This window comes from Podarcis liolepis, assembly GCF_965112155.1.
Source record: "Podarcis liolepis genome assembly, chromosome: 7".
Lineage (NCBI taxonomy): Eukaryota > Metazoa > Chordata > Lepidosauria > Squamata > Lacertidae > Podarcis > Podarcis liolepis.
The window spans coordinates 61,858,225-61,879,326 of record NC_139561.1 but is presented as its reverse complement, the minus strand read 5'-3'; the positions used below and the strand labels follow the sequence as shown (position 1 = coordinate 61,879,326).

The window sequence follows — 21,102 nt, the reverse complement described above, 5'->3', positions numbered from 1 at the left end:
GATGCTGTAATTACGTATAAGTACGTTGATTAAATCACAACAGGAAAGGAATCCAGATGTGATGGTCTCATTACATCAGTATTTCTTTTTAAATGATATGTTAATCAATACACATAATGTTGCTCCTCTGCTTTGGTAATGACAGCACTGCCTCAGTGCTGATCCACAAACAAGATCAGGTGAATTGAAACCATAGAATCTTGGGTAAAATTTGGATGCTGGGAATTTTGTTTGTTTGTGACATTGAGCCGAGAGTCATAAGGGATTTGTTGAGTGATTAGATACCAAGTGACATTTATGCTTGTGTGTACTGGGTCTATGTCTAATCGGATTTAGTATTTGAGAGGTGACAGTTTATGAGGTTTGACACCTGCCCAAATCAAACTAATCGAGAGATGCCAACAAATCTAACTGAAAATTGGACTCATTTAAAATTTCACACAATGTTTAAATATGAGTTTCAGGTTCAAAATTTTGTACGTAAAATTTGTCAAATGAAATTCTGGGGCGAATTTGAATATCTGCATACTGTTGTTTCAGTTCTAAAAAGCACTGTTTTTGTTGTTGTTGCTCTGTTTTGCAGAGTACTTGATTCTTAGGCTGAGTATAAAATAGCCCATGCATCCAAATGTTCATTTGTCCATGCTGGTCATGGTGCAGGAGACAAAGGCAGCTCCAGAATTAAGATGTTTGAAGACTAAGGTGAAAACTCTGGCTCCAGTGAAGCCACCTGGAATTGTTTCATTGGCCACTGCTGAACAATAAATTTACTCCAACAGCATTCCTCAGGAACCAAGGAAAATGTAGCCTCACATATCTTTGTCCCAAGTTTCACGGAGGATGGAATAGATGCTTTCTCTTAGCAACTTAACAGGCTTGTCAATGAACTGAAATTCCCATTTAACTGTAGAATGAGGACCCGGAAAAGGAGGTGAAATAGTAATGGCAGCAGTTGCTATACGGAAATCCTGGCTTAGATGTCCAGGGCTTACCAAGAGAACACCCATTCCTTAGGACTGACTTCTTGACCCAGAAGAGCTCATACAGTATATAGCTTCTAGCCCAGCGATGGGGAACCTTTTTCAGCCCAATGGCCCCTCATGGGCAACCTTCTGGGGTGGGAGGGGCCAGATACAAAAGTGGGCAGAGCAATCTTTCCATCCTGACAAGCAAGGGGCATTATCAGAACTCAAGAACACATTCCAGCCAGGCAACAGTACCTTATGAAGGTGCAGAAGAGGGCTAGAGATGGATGCAAGCCAGAGAGGCCTGGAAAACTACATCCAGGCCCTGGGTTAGGCAGATGAGGCTAAGAGTCAACCACAAAGCACAAAAATTCTGTAAGCTATGGCGTTCTACACTTGGTTCAACTTTAAAGCTTATCAAGTTTCTGTGTCTCCTCCTTCTACACCCCATGTTCCAGATTCAGTCTTCCACTGGACAAAGCCAGAGTTGGTCACAAGTGCATCTCTTGCCCTCATAAAGAAAGGGTAAAAAAAGAAAACTATCAAGTTTGGATTGGGTTGCACATCTGTTGATTTCTTTACCTTTGATTACCACACACTTACAAATGACCCCTAAGAGTGGGCCTACAAATTCAGTAGTCCATGTGCTGAATCATTGCCTAGAGGCAGTGGTGAAGTGGATTAGGATGAATAAACTGAAGTTCAGTACTGACAAGACAGAAATACTGGTGTTGAACAGTTCATTTGTCCAGGGGAGTGTTACTCAGCCTGTTCTGGAAATCATCACACTTGCACTAAAGCGTCATATTTACAGCCTGGGGATGCTCATTAGTCCAGCTCTGTGATTAATGACCCACAGGGCCTCAGTGTCATGGAGCACCTTCCACCAGCTAAGGCTGCTCTGCCAGCTGCAACCCCTCATGGATGGAGATAGCTCAGCTGCAGTCGCCCACATTTGGGTAACTTCCAGGTTAGACTACCGCAGTGCATTGTGCATAGGGCTGTCCCTGAAGACTGCCTAGAACGTTTCTGTTGCAATTGCTTTTTTATTGCTGCAATAAAGTGTTTTACTTATTGTTGCAAATGCATTGTGTTTTATGAGCTATTGAAAACTACTCTAGATCTGTTTAATTGAAGGACAATATAGGCATGTTTCAAACAAACAAACAAGCAATATGGTGGTAAAATGAGCTGCATCACTCCTGGTGGGCCAATCATATTTTTTTACTGCTTTCCTACATCAAGGAGAAAAACCCCTCCTTGCAAACAGAAAGCAGGTACAGGAGGGACAGGGTTAGGCTAGAATTGCTTTCCTCAATGTTGTTTATTTCAATTAACTGGGAACATGGGGAGTATTCAAAAATGGTAATCTCCTTTCCATATGCAGTTCAGAGAATAAGGTTTCTTATTCTATTGCCTCAGCATTACATCAACTCATGCTGCTGAATATGAAGACTGAGCCCAAAATCTTGAACGTAGTGGCATAGTTCTGAGGTTCTAGACTGGACTATCCCCTTCAGCCTATAGGTGGTGGTGGGGACTCCGTGCAAGTAGAATAGTAATGCAACACCACACTGGATTAGAAGCTTCCCTATTTCCTTTTCAAATGAATGAGGTTTGGGGTTGGTTGGTTTTTAACACATAAGAGACCATTAACAATGGTACCTGCCCCCTACTTGAAGTCTGAAGTGGCACAGTCCATTCTGCCACTGCAGGATCGCACACCACTCGGCCACTTGTGTAGCCCTGGCCTTTACAAACTCTATTGAAAAGCAGTGCATTTAAGTTGATGTCAGAAAGCTTCTGTGGTATTCTGTGCATTGCAGTCATCAAAGGACATGCATACATGTGTGAATCAGAGCTTCCTTATCTTTCTTCTTGCGAAGGAAAGGTTTCCTGTGGCTTAGACATCAAGAGAGCACAGTCGTACCAACAGGCAATACCAGTATCTTCCGGAGCCTTTCTTTCCCCTAAGACAGAGCTATTCTCACTGCAAGGAAGCGGGCGGGGGGGGGGGGGACAGGATATATTAGCAGCCAAGAAACAATTATCATGTTAGAGAAGTGGCTAACAGCTCTGGCAGTAGGTTCTTAATCCTGAAGTGCAGGAAGGGTTGAGACCTCCATCAAATGGCTGATTAACTTTCCTAATCCAATTCAGGATAAAAGAAGAGGCTGAGAGCAATCTTTGCAGAGCACAGGTCAGTGAAGAGGGCTGAAGTCTATCCACCACCCATCACACAGGGGAGGTCACCCAAAATGGGGAAGGCCAAAGAAGAGAAACATCATACGTATAGCAGACCTCAACAGTAGCATCTAAGCTGGAATTGGCCCCTTCATAGAAGGCAAGTATGTGTGAATGCACACACAAACCCGTTGCATCTGAGGAGAGGTCTGTAAATGATTTCTCAGTATCCTAATCCATGTAGGTTTTGGACAAGGTTTTGTCATCTCAGAAGGGATGGAGGAGAAATTAAATGCCCAATTCACACTTTCTGAAACAATAAGGGGGAAAATGCAGCCATCATTTGAAATGCACACTTCTTCAAGTTTAGCAATACCGTTTTCCAGCCAAGTACAGTGGTACCTCGGGTTAAGTACTTAATTTGTTCTGGAGGTCTGTTCTTAACCTGAAACTGTTCTTAACCTGAAGTACCACTTTAGCTAATGGGGCCTCCTGCTGCTGCCATGCCGCCAGAGCACAATTTCTGTTCTCATCCTGAAGCAAAGTTCTTAACCCGAGGTAATCTTTATGGGTAAGCGGAGTCTGTAACCTGAAGCGTATGTAACCCGAGGTACTACTGCATTTTGGAATGTGCTGGGTGGGGGTGGGCAGAAAACTTCACTTTTGCAAGCTGCAACTTTTCAGGCCTGCCTGGCACACACAGACCTTGTTCTGCAAAAGGCAGTGGTGTTTTTTGTACTGCAAGCTGGTCATTTTGTTGAAGCAGTGGCTTTCATTTACTGATACAGAGGCTGTTGGGGAGGAAATGGAGCATTACTTGATGAGTGGTAGAGAATGTAAGACATAAAAAGGAAAGTGGATGGACAGAAATCTCCTGAAGATTTCTGTTTAAGAACCTGAAACTGTTCTTAACCTGAAGTACCACTTTAGCTAATGGGGCCTCCTGCTGCCGCTGCGCCGCTGGAGCACGATTTCTGTTCTCATCCTGAAGCAAAGTTCTTAACCAGAGGTACTATTTCTGGGTTAGCAGAGTCTGTAACTTGAAGCATCTGTAACCTGAAGCATATGTAACCCGAGGTACCACTGTAATGTGTAAAGAAATGCATCTAACTTAGTCCATCTAACTCAGTATTGTCTACACTGACCAGCAATGACTCTCCAGAGTTTCAAACAGGGGTTCCAACCCTATCTAGAAATACCAGGAATTGAACCTGGAAAGCAAATGCTCTACCACTGAGCTAAAGTCATTTCCCAAACACTGTTGTTTAGGCAGAGCAATGTAATCTTTTTTCCTCCTATCCCAGTCAACTGCTTTTCCAGACAGACATACTTCGTACTTCAGTAGCCAGGTCAGGACTCGCTATTGCAGAGTAAATTATCAGCAGGCAGAATAAAGCCTATAGCAACATGTGAGGGTTGGGGTGTTCAGGCAGTGCTTCCTGGAAGGAGAACAGGGGTGTGACAAGTGTTCACTATGTGAAATGCCACTGTCTAAGAGAGACTTTGCGCTTCTAAAGGTCATTACTGAAGAGGGCAAAAGGTACCATTCAAGGTAATTCAATGGCAGCCTGATACATGGCTCTGAGCCAGAATAGAGGGAGGGAGGAGAAATTCAGTTCAGCTCGCACACAAAATTGCACACAAAAATGTGTACGTTTAGGAGAAATTCACATTATACGCTGATGACTTTCCATGGGGACATTCTTTTTTTTTTAAAAAAAAATGCTATTAAGATTAGCGTGTAACCAGACTCCTGTTTTCATCCTTCTGTATTGGGGTTGAGAAACTCAGGCCCAGAGGCCAAATGCAGTCCCCCAAGACACCCCCAATGTCACAACACCCACTGGCCTTGCTTTGTACCCTCCTTGCATGTTTTTGCCTGGCTGGGATTTGTCCTTCAACTTTGATAACGCCTCTTGCTTTCCTGCATGGAGGACAGAGAGGGGTGTGTGAGTTGGGTGTAGAAACTACCGTACTGTACAAAGGTTAAATCCATATCCATTGCTCTAATCACTTTTGCTTCTGTGTGGGGGCCCAAAAGGGATACACCCCTCTGGCTGAAGACGGGTCCTCATCCCTGCTCTCTATATATCTTGCTCTCTGTGGGAGCAGCTCAGCAATCACAGCCCCCTTAATCTGAAGCCACTGAGATGCACGTCTGATGCCCATAAGCTGATCTGCCAGAGCATCACACTTCTGACATAGTAACAAGAACCAATGCTGCAATTTACATGCGGTTCTCTCACTGGGCATCCTCTAGGACTTTGCAGTTTGTGCTGCCCAATCACAGGGAAGCATGCAAATGATGAAGACTTTTAAGGCACAGGATGCAAATCCCAATTTTTCAAGGGAGCAGGAGGGAAAAGAAAAGAGGACCAGTTAGAGGCAGATCCACTACAATTGTCACATTAAATCATTCCACCGAGGGCCTATTCATACGTCATCAGGGCAATATCATTACTGCTTCCCAGTGACTATAACCCACGCTGCTAAGATTGTATTTGAATAGTGGAATCAAATGAAATCAGCAATCCATTATACGTAATAAAATTACATGTTAAAACGGCATGTTAAAATTATATGCCTGGGTAGGCTTGCTGAAACAAAACCGTTTTTAGCAGGTGCTGAAAACAATATAGCCAAGGCATCTGCCTAATATCAAGGGGCAGAGAGTTCCAAAGGGTAGGTGTTGCCACACTGCAGGATTAATTACTCACAAGTGCGAAACAAGCTTTTGCCCGCAAGGCCCTGATGGCACCACTGTGCTCCCCTCCTCCCACAACTTCTGCCATCCACTCACTTGCTTTCTCCCTCTAGGCCCAAAGCGCACCACAAATCAGAGGTAGGGATGGGGAGGATTTGATTCAGTTTGCATTTAAAGGGTTGTTCAAGTAAGGATAAGAAAAGGGTCTCAAAAAGTAAGATTTGACAGAGGTGTCTTGACCAATGGAAAAATGGGCTTCCTTGGGGTATTTTTATTAAAACTAGAACAGTTATTGACTATTGCCAGCATTGTGTATATAGTCCTTTACAGAGTAATTTAAGCAACAACAAAAAGGTGTGGTCCCTGCTCGTGCGCTCTCTCTCTCTCTCTCCCCTCCCCGTCCCCCCGGCCAGGCCCTTGAAGGCTTATATGCCCTAAGCGAAAATACAGAATTATCCCACTGAGCTGTGTTTCAGTGGCAAAGGTGTGTTATATGCTAATTTTCAACTGAGAGGAGAGAAAAAAGGGTGTGAGAACAAGAGCCTAGGCAGGAACTGGCATGACTCATCAGTGTACTACTGAGAGTATGAGCTACACATCTTAAAGTAGATTCCCAGTCATTCCCTTTCCCCAGGAACCTTGGGAAATGCAGTTCTACAAGGCCTCCAGTGATGAATTCTCGGCGCTTTTGCCAAACTTCAGTTCCCAGGATGCTTTGTGGGAAGCCTTTGCATTTTCCATCATCAGGGCTATGAAGCAAGGCCAAGCACCGGGAGAACTGGGCTTAATGGAAGCTGCCACCAGGATCAATATGTAATCAGACCCAAGGAGATGCACAAACATATCTCAGTGGAACCGAGGGAGAATGTGGTGCTTCTTGAGTCGCAGGGGAGCTGCTTTGAAGCCCTTGAGTTGCCTTTGTGCCTGGCAGGTGTGTCACATGCCTGGTTATTTGTTTGCAAGGTACTCCGCTCAAACATGTGACTATTGTATCACTTTGCATTCCCCAATGTCCTGAGGGGGTAGACCTTTTCAGCAGGGAGAGTGAAGAGTGTACTGAAGACTTTGGGCTTTTTCATAATACCTGTTTACCAGTGGGACTATAATGAAATGGGGGCGGCCGCCGAGACCATATACCACCAGTCTTGAAAGACCTACATTGGCTCCCAGTACGTTTCCGAGCACAATTCAAAGTGTTGGTGCTGACCTTTAAAGCCCTAAACGGCCTCGGTCCAGTATACCTGAAGGAGCGTCTCCACCCCCATCATTCTGCCCGGACGCTGAGGTCCAGTGCCGAGGGCCTTCTGGCGGTTCCCTCATTGCGAGAAGCAAAGCTACAGGGAACCAGGCAGAGGGCCTTCTCGGTAGTGGCGCCCGCCCTGTGGAACGCCCTTCCAGCAGATGTCAAAGCGATAAACAACTACCTGACATTCAGAAGACATCTTAAGGCAGCCCTGTTCAGGGAAGTTTTTAACGTGTGATATTTTACTGTATTTTTGGTTTTTATGGAAGCCGCCCAGAGTGGCTGGGGAGGCCCGGCCAGATGGGCGGGATATAAATAATACATTATTATTATTATTATATTGCCATATAGCCTCATCCCCTAACTGCTAGGGCCCAATAGAAGGGCTGCTGTTCAAATCCACAATTCCTTTACCCCAGAATACTATAAACTGTTAGTTAGGGTCTCAAGCACTAACTCTCCTCTCTTCCATCTCTATTTCCCCTTTTTCTTTTCCAACTGACACTCAACGTCCTGTGTCTGATGATGTTCACAGGCCTCAGAGCATACTCAGCCCTCGTTGGGCTATTTTGGGGAGGGTGGGTTGCCTCCTTGGTGTGTTCCCCCCCAAAGGCTTTGGGAAGGAGGTGGGAGGACTCTAGGACCAGACCCATCTTTCCCCGGGGGTGCAATGCATCCGGGTGCCGAATTCTGGGGAGCGCCAAATGTATAACTACTGTATACCGGTCCCTCTCAATCAGAGGCAGTGAAAAGCAATGGAGCGAAAGTCCCCACCCCTCCTCCTTCGCTCTGTTACTCCGTAGATTCAAATATTGCCCCCCTTAAAAAAGGTCAAAAACTTTGGCTTTCCCCCTCCCAAGAAAAGCTCAATAAAAGTTAATTTGGGGTTGCTAAACTAAATTTGGGGGCACTGGGGGGATCTTTGCACCCCGGCAGCGCATAGGCTAAAGACAGCCGCTGTCAGAGCCCTCATGGCTCCTTCCCATAACCAGCCACATGTTTACAGGGCACCCTCTCTGCTTGGGTCACGCTGCCTTAAAACCACCTCTGCTGGTTACAGACTGAGCTCTTTAACCACTCACTGGTCCAGTCCACCAGCTTGGAAGTGACCTCTGCTTAGCAGCTAGATTCCTGGGATGGCAGCTATAATACAGTAGTATCAACAAAATATATATGTTCAATATTTTTAAGAGAACTGATCTAATTCACAAGTCCCAGACTAAAAACAGATAGAAATGCAATTATCTTTTGGATTTTGCACTTCTCCGAAATTTGCAATATAGTCCTCAAATTTTTAAAAAGTCAACATTCATTTTTATGAAAATGTATATATGTTTAGAAATGCACACATTGAGATGAAATGTGCACTGTGTCAATTTTACATGTGCCAATTTATAAATCCATTCTGTCTCATTTGTGCTTTATCCCAAAGTATGTGTTTATATTTAAATACCTATTTTGTAACAAAATAGGCATTTAAATACAATTTTCACGTGGATATTATGTGTGTATGTATATATATATATATATGTTTTCGTAGATTTTCACGGGTACAGGAATGCAGGTTTTGGTGTCCTCGGGTGTCTTCCCGTGTAAAAGTTGGGGTGTCTAGGCGACGTTTCGACGAGGTCTCACTCGTCATCTTCAGGCTGGTGCTTTCGGCTTCTTGTTACTGGAACCACTAGTTCCAGTAACAAGAAGCCGAAAGCACCAGCCTGAAGATGACGAGTGAGACCTCGTCGAAACGTCGCCTAGACACCCCAACTTTTACACGGGAAGACACCCGAGGACACCAAAACCTGCATATATATATATATATATATATATATATATATACACACACACACACACACACACACACACACACAGAGAGAGAAAATAATGCAGAAACAAGTATGGAATGCAGTTATGAATAAACACAGGTGAAATTAACACAACCAGAAACAGATTAACCCTAACTAACAACCCCTCCGCTTGGGCAGTGATCTCCAACAGCCCTCTTATGAGGAATGAGGGGAGAAAATCAATGCAGTTTCAATTTAAAGGAAAACCTACTTAATTCACACTTTACGAAACAATTCACAAACCAAACACAGCCAGCCTTTGAAATTCACACTTCTCTGAATTTTGCAATGCCAAGTAACATGTTCAAAAAAGCTTTGAGGAAGTGTCTATATTGGGCAAAATTCCATACAAAATGTGAATATGTGGAGAAAATTGCATTAAAATGCTGGTGAATTTCCACGAGGACTTAAAAATATGTAAACTGATGGGGAAATGTGGAGAATTGGTTAGAAAAATGAGAAACTGAGACAAACAAAAATTGGCAGGGTCATCCATGCCTAACCTCAATACCCTTCACCTGCCCTGGGGAAAGCTGTTGGAGGGATCAAGCAGCGTCCCCTCACCCAGAGAGATCAGTTGCTGGGTCCTTACTTGATGGCTTCTTAGTCATACTTTGTTCTTACTTGCAAAGCAGAAGCTGATCTCTGCAAAGCAAGTGCTTGGGTTTCATTAGGGCACTGCAGCCTCATCAACAACAAAACTTAATCTTCCCTTCGGGAGAACTCCAAAAGGCTGGCAGCAAACCCTGGAGAAGATTGTGCTTACCACAAACAAAAAAGAAGCTCTCAAGGAGGGAGGGGTGTCCCCATGGGGCAAAAAGAGTGTCTGTGTTTTAGAAATGGGGGAAATTAGTGAGGTCAGCATGGGGGGAATCAGATAGCAAGGCATCGGTTTTCAAATGCAGAGAAATTCCATGCCTCATCAGTATATTCAGACCCACCAAAGCTTCATCAGACATGTGCATAATGTTGAGACTGACCATGCTTTTCCTTGCTTTGGCCTCTGCTTAGAGGTTCCACAAATACAGGATTTCAGTGAAGGATGCTAGAGTTTTGGCCATCAGCCCTCTGAAAGGGCCCTAAGGTTTGAGAAGGCCAAAAACAAGCAGATATTCTTTTAAAAGACTGATGTACCCCTACCTCAACAGAGATAGCCTGGCCTCAGTAATCCATGCTTTAGTAACCTCCAGTTTAGGCTGTTTTGATACACTCTATGTCAGCCTGCCTTTGAAGTCTGCTCAGAAACTGCAGTTAGCATAGAATGTGGCTACTGGAGTATTTAACTGGGACCAGGTACTTATGTTCACATTATACCTATTCCCTGTGAGCTACGCAAGATCCCATTCTTTTTCCAGGCTCAGTCCAAAGTGCTGTTTTAGATATTTAAATCCTGAGGACCAAAGAACTTGAAAGAGCGTGTCTTCATCTGCTCCTGCCTATCCATGGAGATCTTCAGTGGAGGGCATCCTTGCAGGTGCCCCACCATCTGACATGAAGCAGGAGGCTGCCAGAGGGCAGCCTTCTTGTTGGTGGCACCCCAGGTGTGCAATGCTCTCTCCAGAGGTGACCACCTGGTTCCTACCATCATGTCTTTTCAGCCTCCAAAGACCTTCCCTTCCAAGCTTTTCAGACACAATTTTAATCTGAAAACTGACTGTTTTATATTTCTGTGGCTTTGCATTTTAATTGTTTTCTTTTTTCTTATTTTGCCATCCCTCCCTGAGAATATGATTGAAGGGTGGTATAAAAACACCCAAAACAAAATGAATAGGTCAGAACCCTTTTTTTTTCTGCATTGCAAGACATCCGTTTCTAGGGCAGAGACTGTGTGTTCAAAATTCAAACCATTTCCAGCATGCATTACTACGGCCTTCTGCCACCTGGTGCCTCCAGATGCTTTGGGCTTGGCTGTACTGGCTGGGGCTGATGGGAGTTGTGGCCCAAAATGTCTGGAGGGTTACTGGCTGAGGAAGATGCTACAGAGTATCATCTTCTTCACCTGAAGCTGTGTCCCTTTTCTCCCCACCTCCATCTGTCCAGTTCTGGTACACGGATGCAGACCCATGGCTTCAGCCCATGCTAGTATCCCTGAACCTTGGCTTCAGTCCAGATTGTTTCCAGACATCTGGCAAAATAATCCATTAGATTAAGATAATTTCCAGTCTAAAACAAGTCTTGTACACCCCTAAACCAGAATTACTGACTTCATCTGTGTTCTGGTTTGCTTTCAACCTTTCTTGCAGTTTCCTAAATGATTTCCAATTAAGTCATTAGCCTCTAGCACTGTTGCTTTTACTCCCTCTAGCCCTTCATCGTCAATTATTATTACTATTATTTTGCTACAGCATGATGGAAACCTATTGCCTTTGGCAACAAAAGAAACAAGAATTAAAATCAGCTTATAGTTCAGTGAGAAAGCCCAGACTTGGATGAAGGTGGTCCCATATTTAATCCTTGCCAACTCAGGATCTTGTGGAATAATGCTAAAAGAAGAATTATTCCAGCTTTAAATTCCCAAAGAGTTACTTTCAGCCCATGTAAACACCACCAGGCTAGATGGTTGGATGGTCTGACAGTATCAGACAGCTTCCTATGTTCAGGACCCCCAAGAGGCTATTTTTCTATTTATGTCGCTAAATTCATGTTCTCTTGTGCACTACTATGAAAGATAAAATATTGGTGGTCAGTCTGCTTTTCTTCTTTCTTCTTTTTTGGTCACCCTACGTTAGGGATGGAGGATAAATTTGGTATTGTTAGCATTTACAGGTAAACCTACCTATTCACTCTTCCTGAAACACACACAGACTGCAACCCAGTCATCCCTTGGAATTCACTTGCCTCCAGACTTTGAAATGCTGTTCATTGGCTAATTAATGTGTATAAAAATGCATATAATGGAGTAAAATGTGCATTAAAAAATGCACATATTCATGAAAACAGCAGCTATATTTACGTGACGAGCGAAAATATATTTATTTGTTCAGGTGTTTGGAGCAGGATGAAATCGATGCCGATTGGAGCTTAGGCTTAGTGCTGCTGTTTTTTAAAATAATGGATGCATGGTTTTCTTCTGTTTTATTTTATATCACTGTTCATAATTTATGGTGCGTATTGCAAACAACCCTGTGCTCAGATCTGGAGGAAAATTGGGGTATAAAAACTCTGAAATAAATGAACAGCTAAAGTTTTCATTCCGAAATTAAGGAGCAGGGCACCAAAGAGGGCTGTTGGGCTTTGGGCTGTATAAGCTGCCATCTCTCAGATAATACAAGGCCCTGTCGTGGTGCTAATGAAATCAGCCACTCTAGACAAGACACTGTCTCAGTACACTGAGTGATGTAATACAGTGCCAGGCTAATTGCTTGTTTAGCATAGCCTTGAAGGTTCGCTTTAAATGCCTCCTTGTCTGAGAAGTGAAAAAAACAAGAGGCATTTATGCATAATCCCTTCCATCACCCCCGTTCTAGTTATTGATCTGGAGTAATACTATAAAAACGATTCCCAGTGTGTTTATGCAGATAATTTTAATTGCAACACTGTTCTAACCTTCCCCTTCCTGAAGCCTCAAAGTGGGTGGGTGACAAAAACTGCTCCCCCACCCTGGTCACTGAAACTTGATATTTCTAGTGATAAGTGTACCCACCCAAATCCTCACTAGTGTTAATCCAGAGTAGCTGGATTAATTTCCTGGATGGACTCGTGAAAGAGTGATTCAGATGCCACACTGGCAGTTGTTGTAACATGGTTATTTCAAGCAATAATGTGGATGAAGCCCCAGATTAACCAAAGAAAGGTGGCGCTGTGATCACCACAGAGCCTAGGGCTTGCCGATCAGAAGGTTGGCAGTTCGAATCCCCGCGATGGGGTGAGCTCCTGTTGCTCAGTCTCTGCTCCTGCCAACCTAGCAGTTCAAAAGCACATCAAAATGCAAGTAGATAAATAGGTACCACTCCGGCGGGAGGGTAAACGGTGTTTTCGTACGCTGCTCTGGTTCGCCAGAAGCGGCTTAGCCATGCTGGCCACATGACATGAAAGCTGTACGCCGGCTCCCTCAGCCAGTAAAGCGAGATGAGCGCCGCAACCCCAGAGTCGTCTGCGACTGGATCTAATGGTCAGGGGTCCCTTTACCTTTACCTTTACACAATGTTTATGCTAAGCCAGAGCTCACCATGACTCAGCCTTGGCCATGGGGTTTTTCGGTTCCAGAGCTCTACCACTCAACACCTGGTTTACATTCAGCAGTGCCCCAGAGAATATGCAGAGTGCTAAAAGAACATGGTGCATCCCCACATGCTGAGGACCAGGGAGGATAAAGCTTCCAGCACACCTCTCCCCCCCCCCCCCCATTTTGTTGTGTTAACCACCAGAAAGTGTCAGTTCCATGTGCTTCCTTGTTGGCTGACAGGAGCTGTGGAAAGTGGGCTGCTTCACCTGTTGGATTTCTACTGGTCAAGCAACTAAATGATTTAAAAAGATGCAAAGGTGGCGCTCCGGGAGACCTCCCTGCATTCCTCATTCTTGGCCTTGTGCACTCTACATGCACACGCCACCCCTGTTCCATTATCGGTTTTACATTCCCAGCATTTGGGCAAATCATTTAAGTTTGCCGCCAATTAGTCCAAGCCACATTTCCCCAAAGGGACCTGCTGCTGTCTTATTAAAGCTAATTGGAAGAGAGCTTCTGGCGGCTGAAGGTAGCCTGTTAACCCCTGGCTGTCTGATCCTTTGTTAAAAGTTTCTTGGACCCTCTCCTCACCTCAACCCAGCAACAGGGGTGAGGAACATTTTTCAGCCTGAGGGTTGCATTCCCTGTTAACCAGACCTCTGGAGTTGCCCCATTTTCTGCCCCCAAATCATCTCTAGACAAGGTGATCTAAAATTTATTTCCCCAAATTAATATTCCACACTGGAATTCAACTCCCACAACACATGCAAGTGGTGGGTGGGGCCAAAGTGGGCATGGCCTCCACACACAACTCTCTCTCTCTCTCTCTCTCTCTCTCTCTCTCTCTCACACACACACACACACACACACACACACACACACACACACTATTATAAATATATTTTAAGCCTAACCCAGGCCCGGGGCCTGGATCCAGCCCAATCGCCTTCTAATTCCAGCCCGTGGGCAGTCTGGGAATCAGCATATTTTTACATGAGTAGAGTGTGTGCTTTTATTTAAAATGCATCTCTGGGTTATTTGTAGGGCATAGGAATTCATTCTTTTTAAAAAAAATATATATATAGTCCAGCTCCCCACAAGTTCTGAGGGACAGTGGACCTGCCCCCTACTGAAAAAGTTTGCTGACCCCTGGTCTACCCTTTTCCTCCCCAGCTGTGATGCTTCTGCAAACACCTCCATGCTCCGTAGTATTTTTGGAAAAAAAAAATCCTCCTAATGGATCCAGTAGAATACTTTTTTCAATCCTAAAACCTGCACAGGGTGTCAGGCAGCACAAGGAGGAGGCAATGATAGAGACCACCCCCAGGGGCCACATTGGCTTGTGGGTCACTGGTTCCCCACCCCTGCAAAACAAGGTTGTGGATACAGCTTTGTTAAGTTAGTGGAGTAGGAATGGATTTCTACTCTGCAACTGCCTACCCACAGGAATTTCAGCTGTGTGACCTTCAGTGATTCATTTCGAAGAAGAGGTCTTCTGGACCCAGTTTATTTGGATGAGAACTGGATTGACCGGTCTTGCTTCCTGATCTGTGCAAACTGGTTGTGGAGAATTGGCAGTTTGGGTAGGTATGTGCTCATACAAGTACTTTTTCATGAAAACGCCATGGCTAAATTCTAGTACTGGGGGATTTAGTTATTAGGGTTTTACTCTCCACCCCAAATCAATGTGTAATTGGAAAAGCTTTGCAAAAATAAAGAATGTCTTTAAATTTGCCTGAGTGCAAGTCCCGCTGATTTCCACAAGTGAAACAGATGCTTAACTCTCTCCTGCTGAACTCACTGGGCCTTAAGAGTTCTTTTGGCTGGATTGTGCCTAGCCAAAGTTGTCATCCTAAACAGGTTTACTAAGAAACAATCCCCATTGAGCTCAATGGAATTTACTTCTGAATAATCATACTTCAGATTAGGCTGGACACTTCCAAAGAACTCAGACCATACCGAATATAGTGACTATTGCCTACACCTGTGTGGGATCTGGCTGCACCTCATAGGAATGGGATGAAAAGAAAGCTTGCCAACTTCTTGAACAGCCCCTGCTTTTTTGTGCTTTTAACAACAGCCTGATCTCCTGAGGTTAACAGATGAAAATGCCATGTAAAGCTTCACCTGCTGACTCCTACCTCTCCAGCTCCTGTCTGGGTGCTATTAGGAGTGGTCATATGGGGCACAGGCTCCAAATCTTTTCCTATGTGCCCCAAGTGTTCCGATTGTGTGTGTGTGTGTGTGTGTCAGGGTGGTGAATTGGCAGCGGTGATCCGAATTATTGCATAGAATATTAATTTGGTAAAATAAATTTAAGATCACCTTATCTAGAGATGATTTGGGGGCACAAAATGGGGCAACGGAAAGAAAATTGATTTATAACAGGATCCGTTGGGAAATTAATTGGGGCAAATGAATGGAAAAGGAACTGGTTTGGGGGGTAGAGTGCAAAATAATTGAAAGAAGAAGAATTAATTTGGGGCGATTTGGATGGGAAGTCAGTTGGCTTGCCTTCTGTGACATTTAGATTCTAAATTCGCACCCACAATACAAATGAGCATATTCAATTTTTCTGCAAATTGTGCCTATGACCATAAGTCTCAAATCTTTTAAGTACCTGGGAATGGCTCTGCCTGCTGTTCAATTGAGAAAATCAGCAAAACCAGCCATTTCCTGGACATAACAGCATATGAGCAGCCTTGGTGGAACAAACCAAAGGCGTATGTAGTCCAAATCCTGCTTCTTACAGCAGGCCACCAGATGCCCTTGGGAAGGAAGCCCACCAACAGGATATGAGCACAATAGTTCTCTCCAGCTGCTAAACCCTGGCAAGTGGTAATTCAGAGGCAGGCTGCCTCTGACCCTGGAGGTAGCATATCACAACTCAGCCAGTAGAACACGAAACTCTTAATCTCAGGGTTGTGAGTTTGAGCCTCATATTGGGCAAAAGATTCCTGCATTACATGGGGTGGACTGGATGGCCCTTGGGGTCCCTTCCAACTCTACAATTCTATGATCATAAACAGTTGCTACTTTGCATCCTCACCTTCCACAAGTTTACCCACTCCCCTTGATAAGCTGGCAATGCTACTAGAAAGAGGTATGGCACAAGATCTACCAGTAGCCAAGCATGCTCTCAGTCAATTAGGAAATCTCCATCAGTTAATCATATGAGTTTCAACTGGTTAAAGCTGCACGAAGCAACATTATGAAGGGCAAAGGTACTGCATACGGTGCAGCAGTAGAGTGGTCACAGATGCGGCCAAAATAAAAAAAGGAAGTGCATTCACACACACCCCACTACAAAAAGAGAGTTGCATAAAACTGAAGAGGCTAATTTATAGGTTCAATTAGAAATAATTACTATAATTTAAATAGAAACATGATATGTCTCACCATAGTGGGGAATAAGAGTATAACCAGGTGATCCGTTGTGTGTGCCTGCTTAGTCAGTTGCCCAGGTGCTGTTCACTACTGATGGCGCTAACCACTTTGAGCCCCTCTCCTGGTCTCCCTTCTTGCAGTTATTTAAACAGAACGTGGACGGAATGGCTGTGGTGCAGTGGTTAAGAGCGATAGACTTGTAATCTGGGGAACCGGGTTCGTGTCTCCGCTCCTCCACATGCAACTGCTGGGTGACCTTGGGCCACTCACACTTCTCTGAAGTCTCTCAGCCCCACTCACCTCACAGAGTGTTTGTTGTGGGGGAGGAAGGGAAAGGAGAATGTTAGCCGCTTTGAGACTCCTTAAAAGGGAGTGAAAGGCGGGATATCAAATCCAAACTCTTCTTCTTCTCTTCTTTCAAGTAGTGACAGACTGATAAATATTCCCCTGCTAGCAGATTGCAAGGTGGGGGAAACCCTGCTTGTCTTGATACAACCTTGATCTAGGATGGGGACCTGTAGCTCTCCAGATGTTGTTTGACTTCCAGCTGGAGTCTCAGAAGATTTTGAGGGCACTAGGTTGGAGAAGGTGGACTTAGGAGAACATTTTCCAAATGTTCTGTCAAGTTTTTCAATAGACCAACTGTTGAACAACTGCAGGAGAACAGTCCACCAGTGACGCTGGGTATCCAAACATGATTGTTATTGTGCATTCATAATGATTAGTGCTTATGATGGAATAGGAGCAGTTGTACATAAAATCCCACTATGAGAAGATGTGCAGATGGCACAGTGTAAACTAATTCAAAAACAAAACAGAACAAAACCACAGTCCAGTATGGATGGTCCATCGACTCAGTTCATCCCAGGCTACCTAAAACTGTCAATTCAGAGGTTTCAGCCCAGTACCCACTGACCTAGGAAAGGGTCCCATTGAACTGAATGGGTCTTGCTTCTGAATGGAAATGTAAAGGACTGCACTGTAAGGCAACAATCCTATGTAGCCTTACTAAGAAGAAACTTCACTGAGCTTACTAGGCTTGCTCCAAAGTAAAAACATGCAGAATTGGGCTGTATGCTTCCCACCAAAGTGGACAGCTTCATGTCTTCCTGTGTTCCATGGACTGCTTTAATGTGGGGAATTAGCACAGGGGCAAGGACCTGACCTCTTCCTTTTGCACAGAGGCCCCAATCCAAATCACACACACACCATTATTTCTGAGGACAGAAAAATTTGTTGGAAGCTCCAAACATGGAATTCCTACATAAATCTAGCTGGGTAGTTAGTCACAATGGACTTTGGCTGGACTTTGGCTATGGTTGCCAGTTCAGCAGGGGGGAAAAAGGACTGACATGCTCTTCTGCCTTTAATAACAGCTATAGAAACCAGCAAGTGAAACACTTGACAACATGGAAATTATCATTATTTATATATTTTTACCCACTGTTTAAAAATAGAAAATTTTATCTCAATGTGGCTCCCAATATTAGAACACAACAAGAATACAACCAGAGAATTAAATATAAAAAGTATATAAAGCAGCATTTACTCATTAAAAACCACACAGAAGAAAAAAGCTATCAAAACCCACCTAAAGAGATTTATACTTGTCAATGCGTATGAATCAAACTGTTACCAAAGGTACTGTAACAAAGAGCAGTAAAGATGTTGGCAAACCTGACTGGTGATTGTAAGACGATAAACAAAATATTGTGTAGAAGATTTTGGGGTACTAATTTATGGCAGAAACACATGCAACCCAAACCTATGCCTTGTTACTCAGAGATAATACCCACTGAGCCGATTCCCAAGTAAACCTGCATAGGAGGACCACTGCCTTAATTTGCATGATGAGTTATTTATTTCAAGCTTCTAGGAGTCTCTGAGAAAAAAAGATTCTAAATATTCTAAACATGAAACACCGTGATGCATATTTTTACACTGTTGGTAGGGAAACACTTGGAGTAAAAAGTACACACACTTCAGGGGGGATGGTTTTTTCCCCAGAGAGGGTCACTTCCAGTTGGGTTGCCATGTTTGTTTTTAACTCACTCTGCTGCTGTACCTAGAACAGCCACCCAGCATGCAAAACCAGCAGATACAAGCTTTTCCAGTTGTGGAGCAAAATTAAAGATGTTGTTAGATTACACTCCCTTCAGTACCAGCCACCATAGCCCATGGCCACGGGAGCTGTCATCTAACAACACCTGGAGGGCCACATGTTCCCCATCACTGAGCCAAGTGGTGGGGAGCATGTTATGGGGCATGGACGGACAAGTTGCTGCAAAAGGCATAAGATCACCAGGATCAGTCACAGACAGGGAAAAAAAGTCAGAACTCTTCCTGGGAGGGGGTTATAATGCACTCCTCCATAATACTGGGAGGGGGACATCTGCAGAACTGATGACCAACAGCCCTCTGGAGCACATACCCCAGAATTCCTTAGGACCTGTAGGAAAAAGACAAGTTCTGTGCATGCACACACACCATTCCCCACCCAGCCCCTTTAGTCCATTCGTTGCTGAGAGTGGGGTTGAATAAAAACCCTTAGTCGAACTTAAGAGAGTATCACAGCTGAGAGTAAATTGCAGCCGCTTGAATACAACCCAGGAGACCAGAAGGCTGCGCACCCTTCCTAGACAACATCCATATTGTTCCCAAAGAGAACATCTCCCGTCTTCAATAAGAACAAATGCCTCTCGCCCCCCCCGCCCCCGCCCGAGCCGGCTGTTAGTAGCTACTCACCTCCCCGCTTCTCCCTGCTGCCACTGGCGAAGAGCTGCTCCCCGCTGCCTCCTGCATGCATCCACCTGTCTCTCGCAGCCTTTCCCTGCTTCTGCTGTTGTAGAAAGATGCTTGCCAGGATCTGACGATGCAGCCTTAAACGAGCGGGGTGGGTACCAGCTGTCTCTCTCAGCAGTGGCAGCACAGCATCCCCTTCTGGAAATCACAGCTGGGGCGGAGGCAAGGGAAAGCCCAACTGTTGGACGGTGCTACTCTGAGCTGTGCTGTTCAGATGCAGCTGCTGCTCTGGTTAAGAAAACACTGGGTACGTGCATACACACACACCTGTCCCCACCCTGCAGTGTTGCTTCCATCTCAGCATGCAAATCATCAATTGCCTGTTTAGCCCGGTGGGGATATCAGCTCTCCTTGTCTGGGTACCAGACTGGAACACAGAATCCTAGAGCGTCAGGTTGGAAGGATGGCACACCAAAGGTCCTCTAGTCCAACCCCCTGCAATGCCAGAATCACGGCTAAAGAACCTTTGACAGGTGATCATCCAGCTTCTGTTTAAAAAATAGCAATGAAGGAAAGTCCCAGACCTTCTTTACTGCAGGAGTGGTAAATCCTGTGGCTCTCCAGCTGTTGCTAGGACTACATTTCTCACCAGTAGTCAAGCTGGTTGCAGAGGCTGATGGGAGCTGCAAATGCAAAACATCTGCAGGGCACTAGATTAGCTTCCCCTGATATACAGATGACCATATCACCTTATTAAATAAATGCTAGCTCATCAAATAACGCTTAAGGATGCAGTTACAGATAGGGAGCCGTGTTGGTCTGCCATAGTCAAAATAAAAAAAATCCTTCCAGTAGCACCTTAAAGACCAACTAAGTTAGTTCTTGGTATGAGCTTTCGTGTGCATGCAGGTATCTGAAGAAGTGTGCATGCACACGAAAGCTCATACCAAGAACTAACTTAGTTGGTCTTTAAGGTGCTACTGGAAGGATTTTTTTTATTTTGACTATGGCAGACCAACACGGCTACCTATCTGTAACTGGAACCATGGAAGGCACCACATTGAGCCGCATGAAATGGAAGTCCATCAACCTCACCAAGAAACTTGCACAGGTACAGAAAAGGTATCTGAAGAAGTGTGCATGCACACGAAAGCTCATACCAAGAACTAACTTAGTTGGTCTTTAAGGTGCTACTGGAAGGATTTTTTTTATTTTGCTTAAGGATGCATTACATATATAGATCACCATAAACCGCTACAGTTCTTAGTTAAATCTCTTATTCTTTTATGGTGTTTTATTCCTCTGGACATGTATTTTAAGTACACTTAATTAGTATATTGACTGTTAAAACCCCGTATCAGTCGTTTTTATTGTTTATGTAGAGAATTATGCAGAATTTCTGGTTTAATACGCTGGCTGTTTGCCGTAACAAACATTGACTGACTGACACATAGATCAGCTCCTGATGGGTAGACTGTTTTGCTTCGTTAATATTTATAAAAATATTTATATTTTGCTAATAATAATAATAATAATAATAATAATAATAATAATAATAATGAGTCACAACAATTATAAATAAATTCATGCAATAAAAACCAGTGCTTTTTTCTGGGGGTACCCAAGGGCACTGGCACTCTTTTTCTCCCTTTCAAATGTTAAAAGTGTGGCACTTACTATAAGAACATCATGGTGAGCACCAGGCACCTTTTTTTTCAAAAAGAAAAAAAGAAGCACTTATTTTTAAAAAGTATCAAAAAGTTAGAATCAGAGCTCAGCCAGCTATTATGGAAATACTGTACATGCCTGGGTACTGCATAAGGCTGATGGAATCGAAAAGTTTTTAGCAGGCATTTAAAAGAAACAGA

At 44.1% G+C, this 21,102-nt stretch overlaps 1 protein-coding gene across 1 annotated transcript in view; it reads right to left on the bottom strand.

Moving 5' to 3' along the window:
* RIMS3 (regulating synaptic membrane exocytosis 3) overlaps positions 1 to 19,744 on the bottom strand; it is a 58,144-nt gene extending 38,400 nt beyond the window's left edge. Inside the window, exon 1 of the mRNA XM_083511670.1 lies at positions 19,238 to 19,744. Within this exon, the coding sequence (XP_083367796.1) occupies positions 19,238 to 19,294 (57 nt within the window). The 5' untranslated portion in view covers positions 19,295 to 19,744. The remainder of the gene's footprint in view (positions 1 to 19,237) is intronic.
* Positions 19,745 to 21,102: the final 1,358 nt, after the last annotated feature.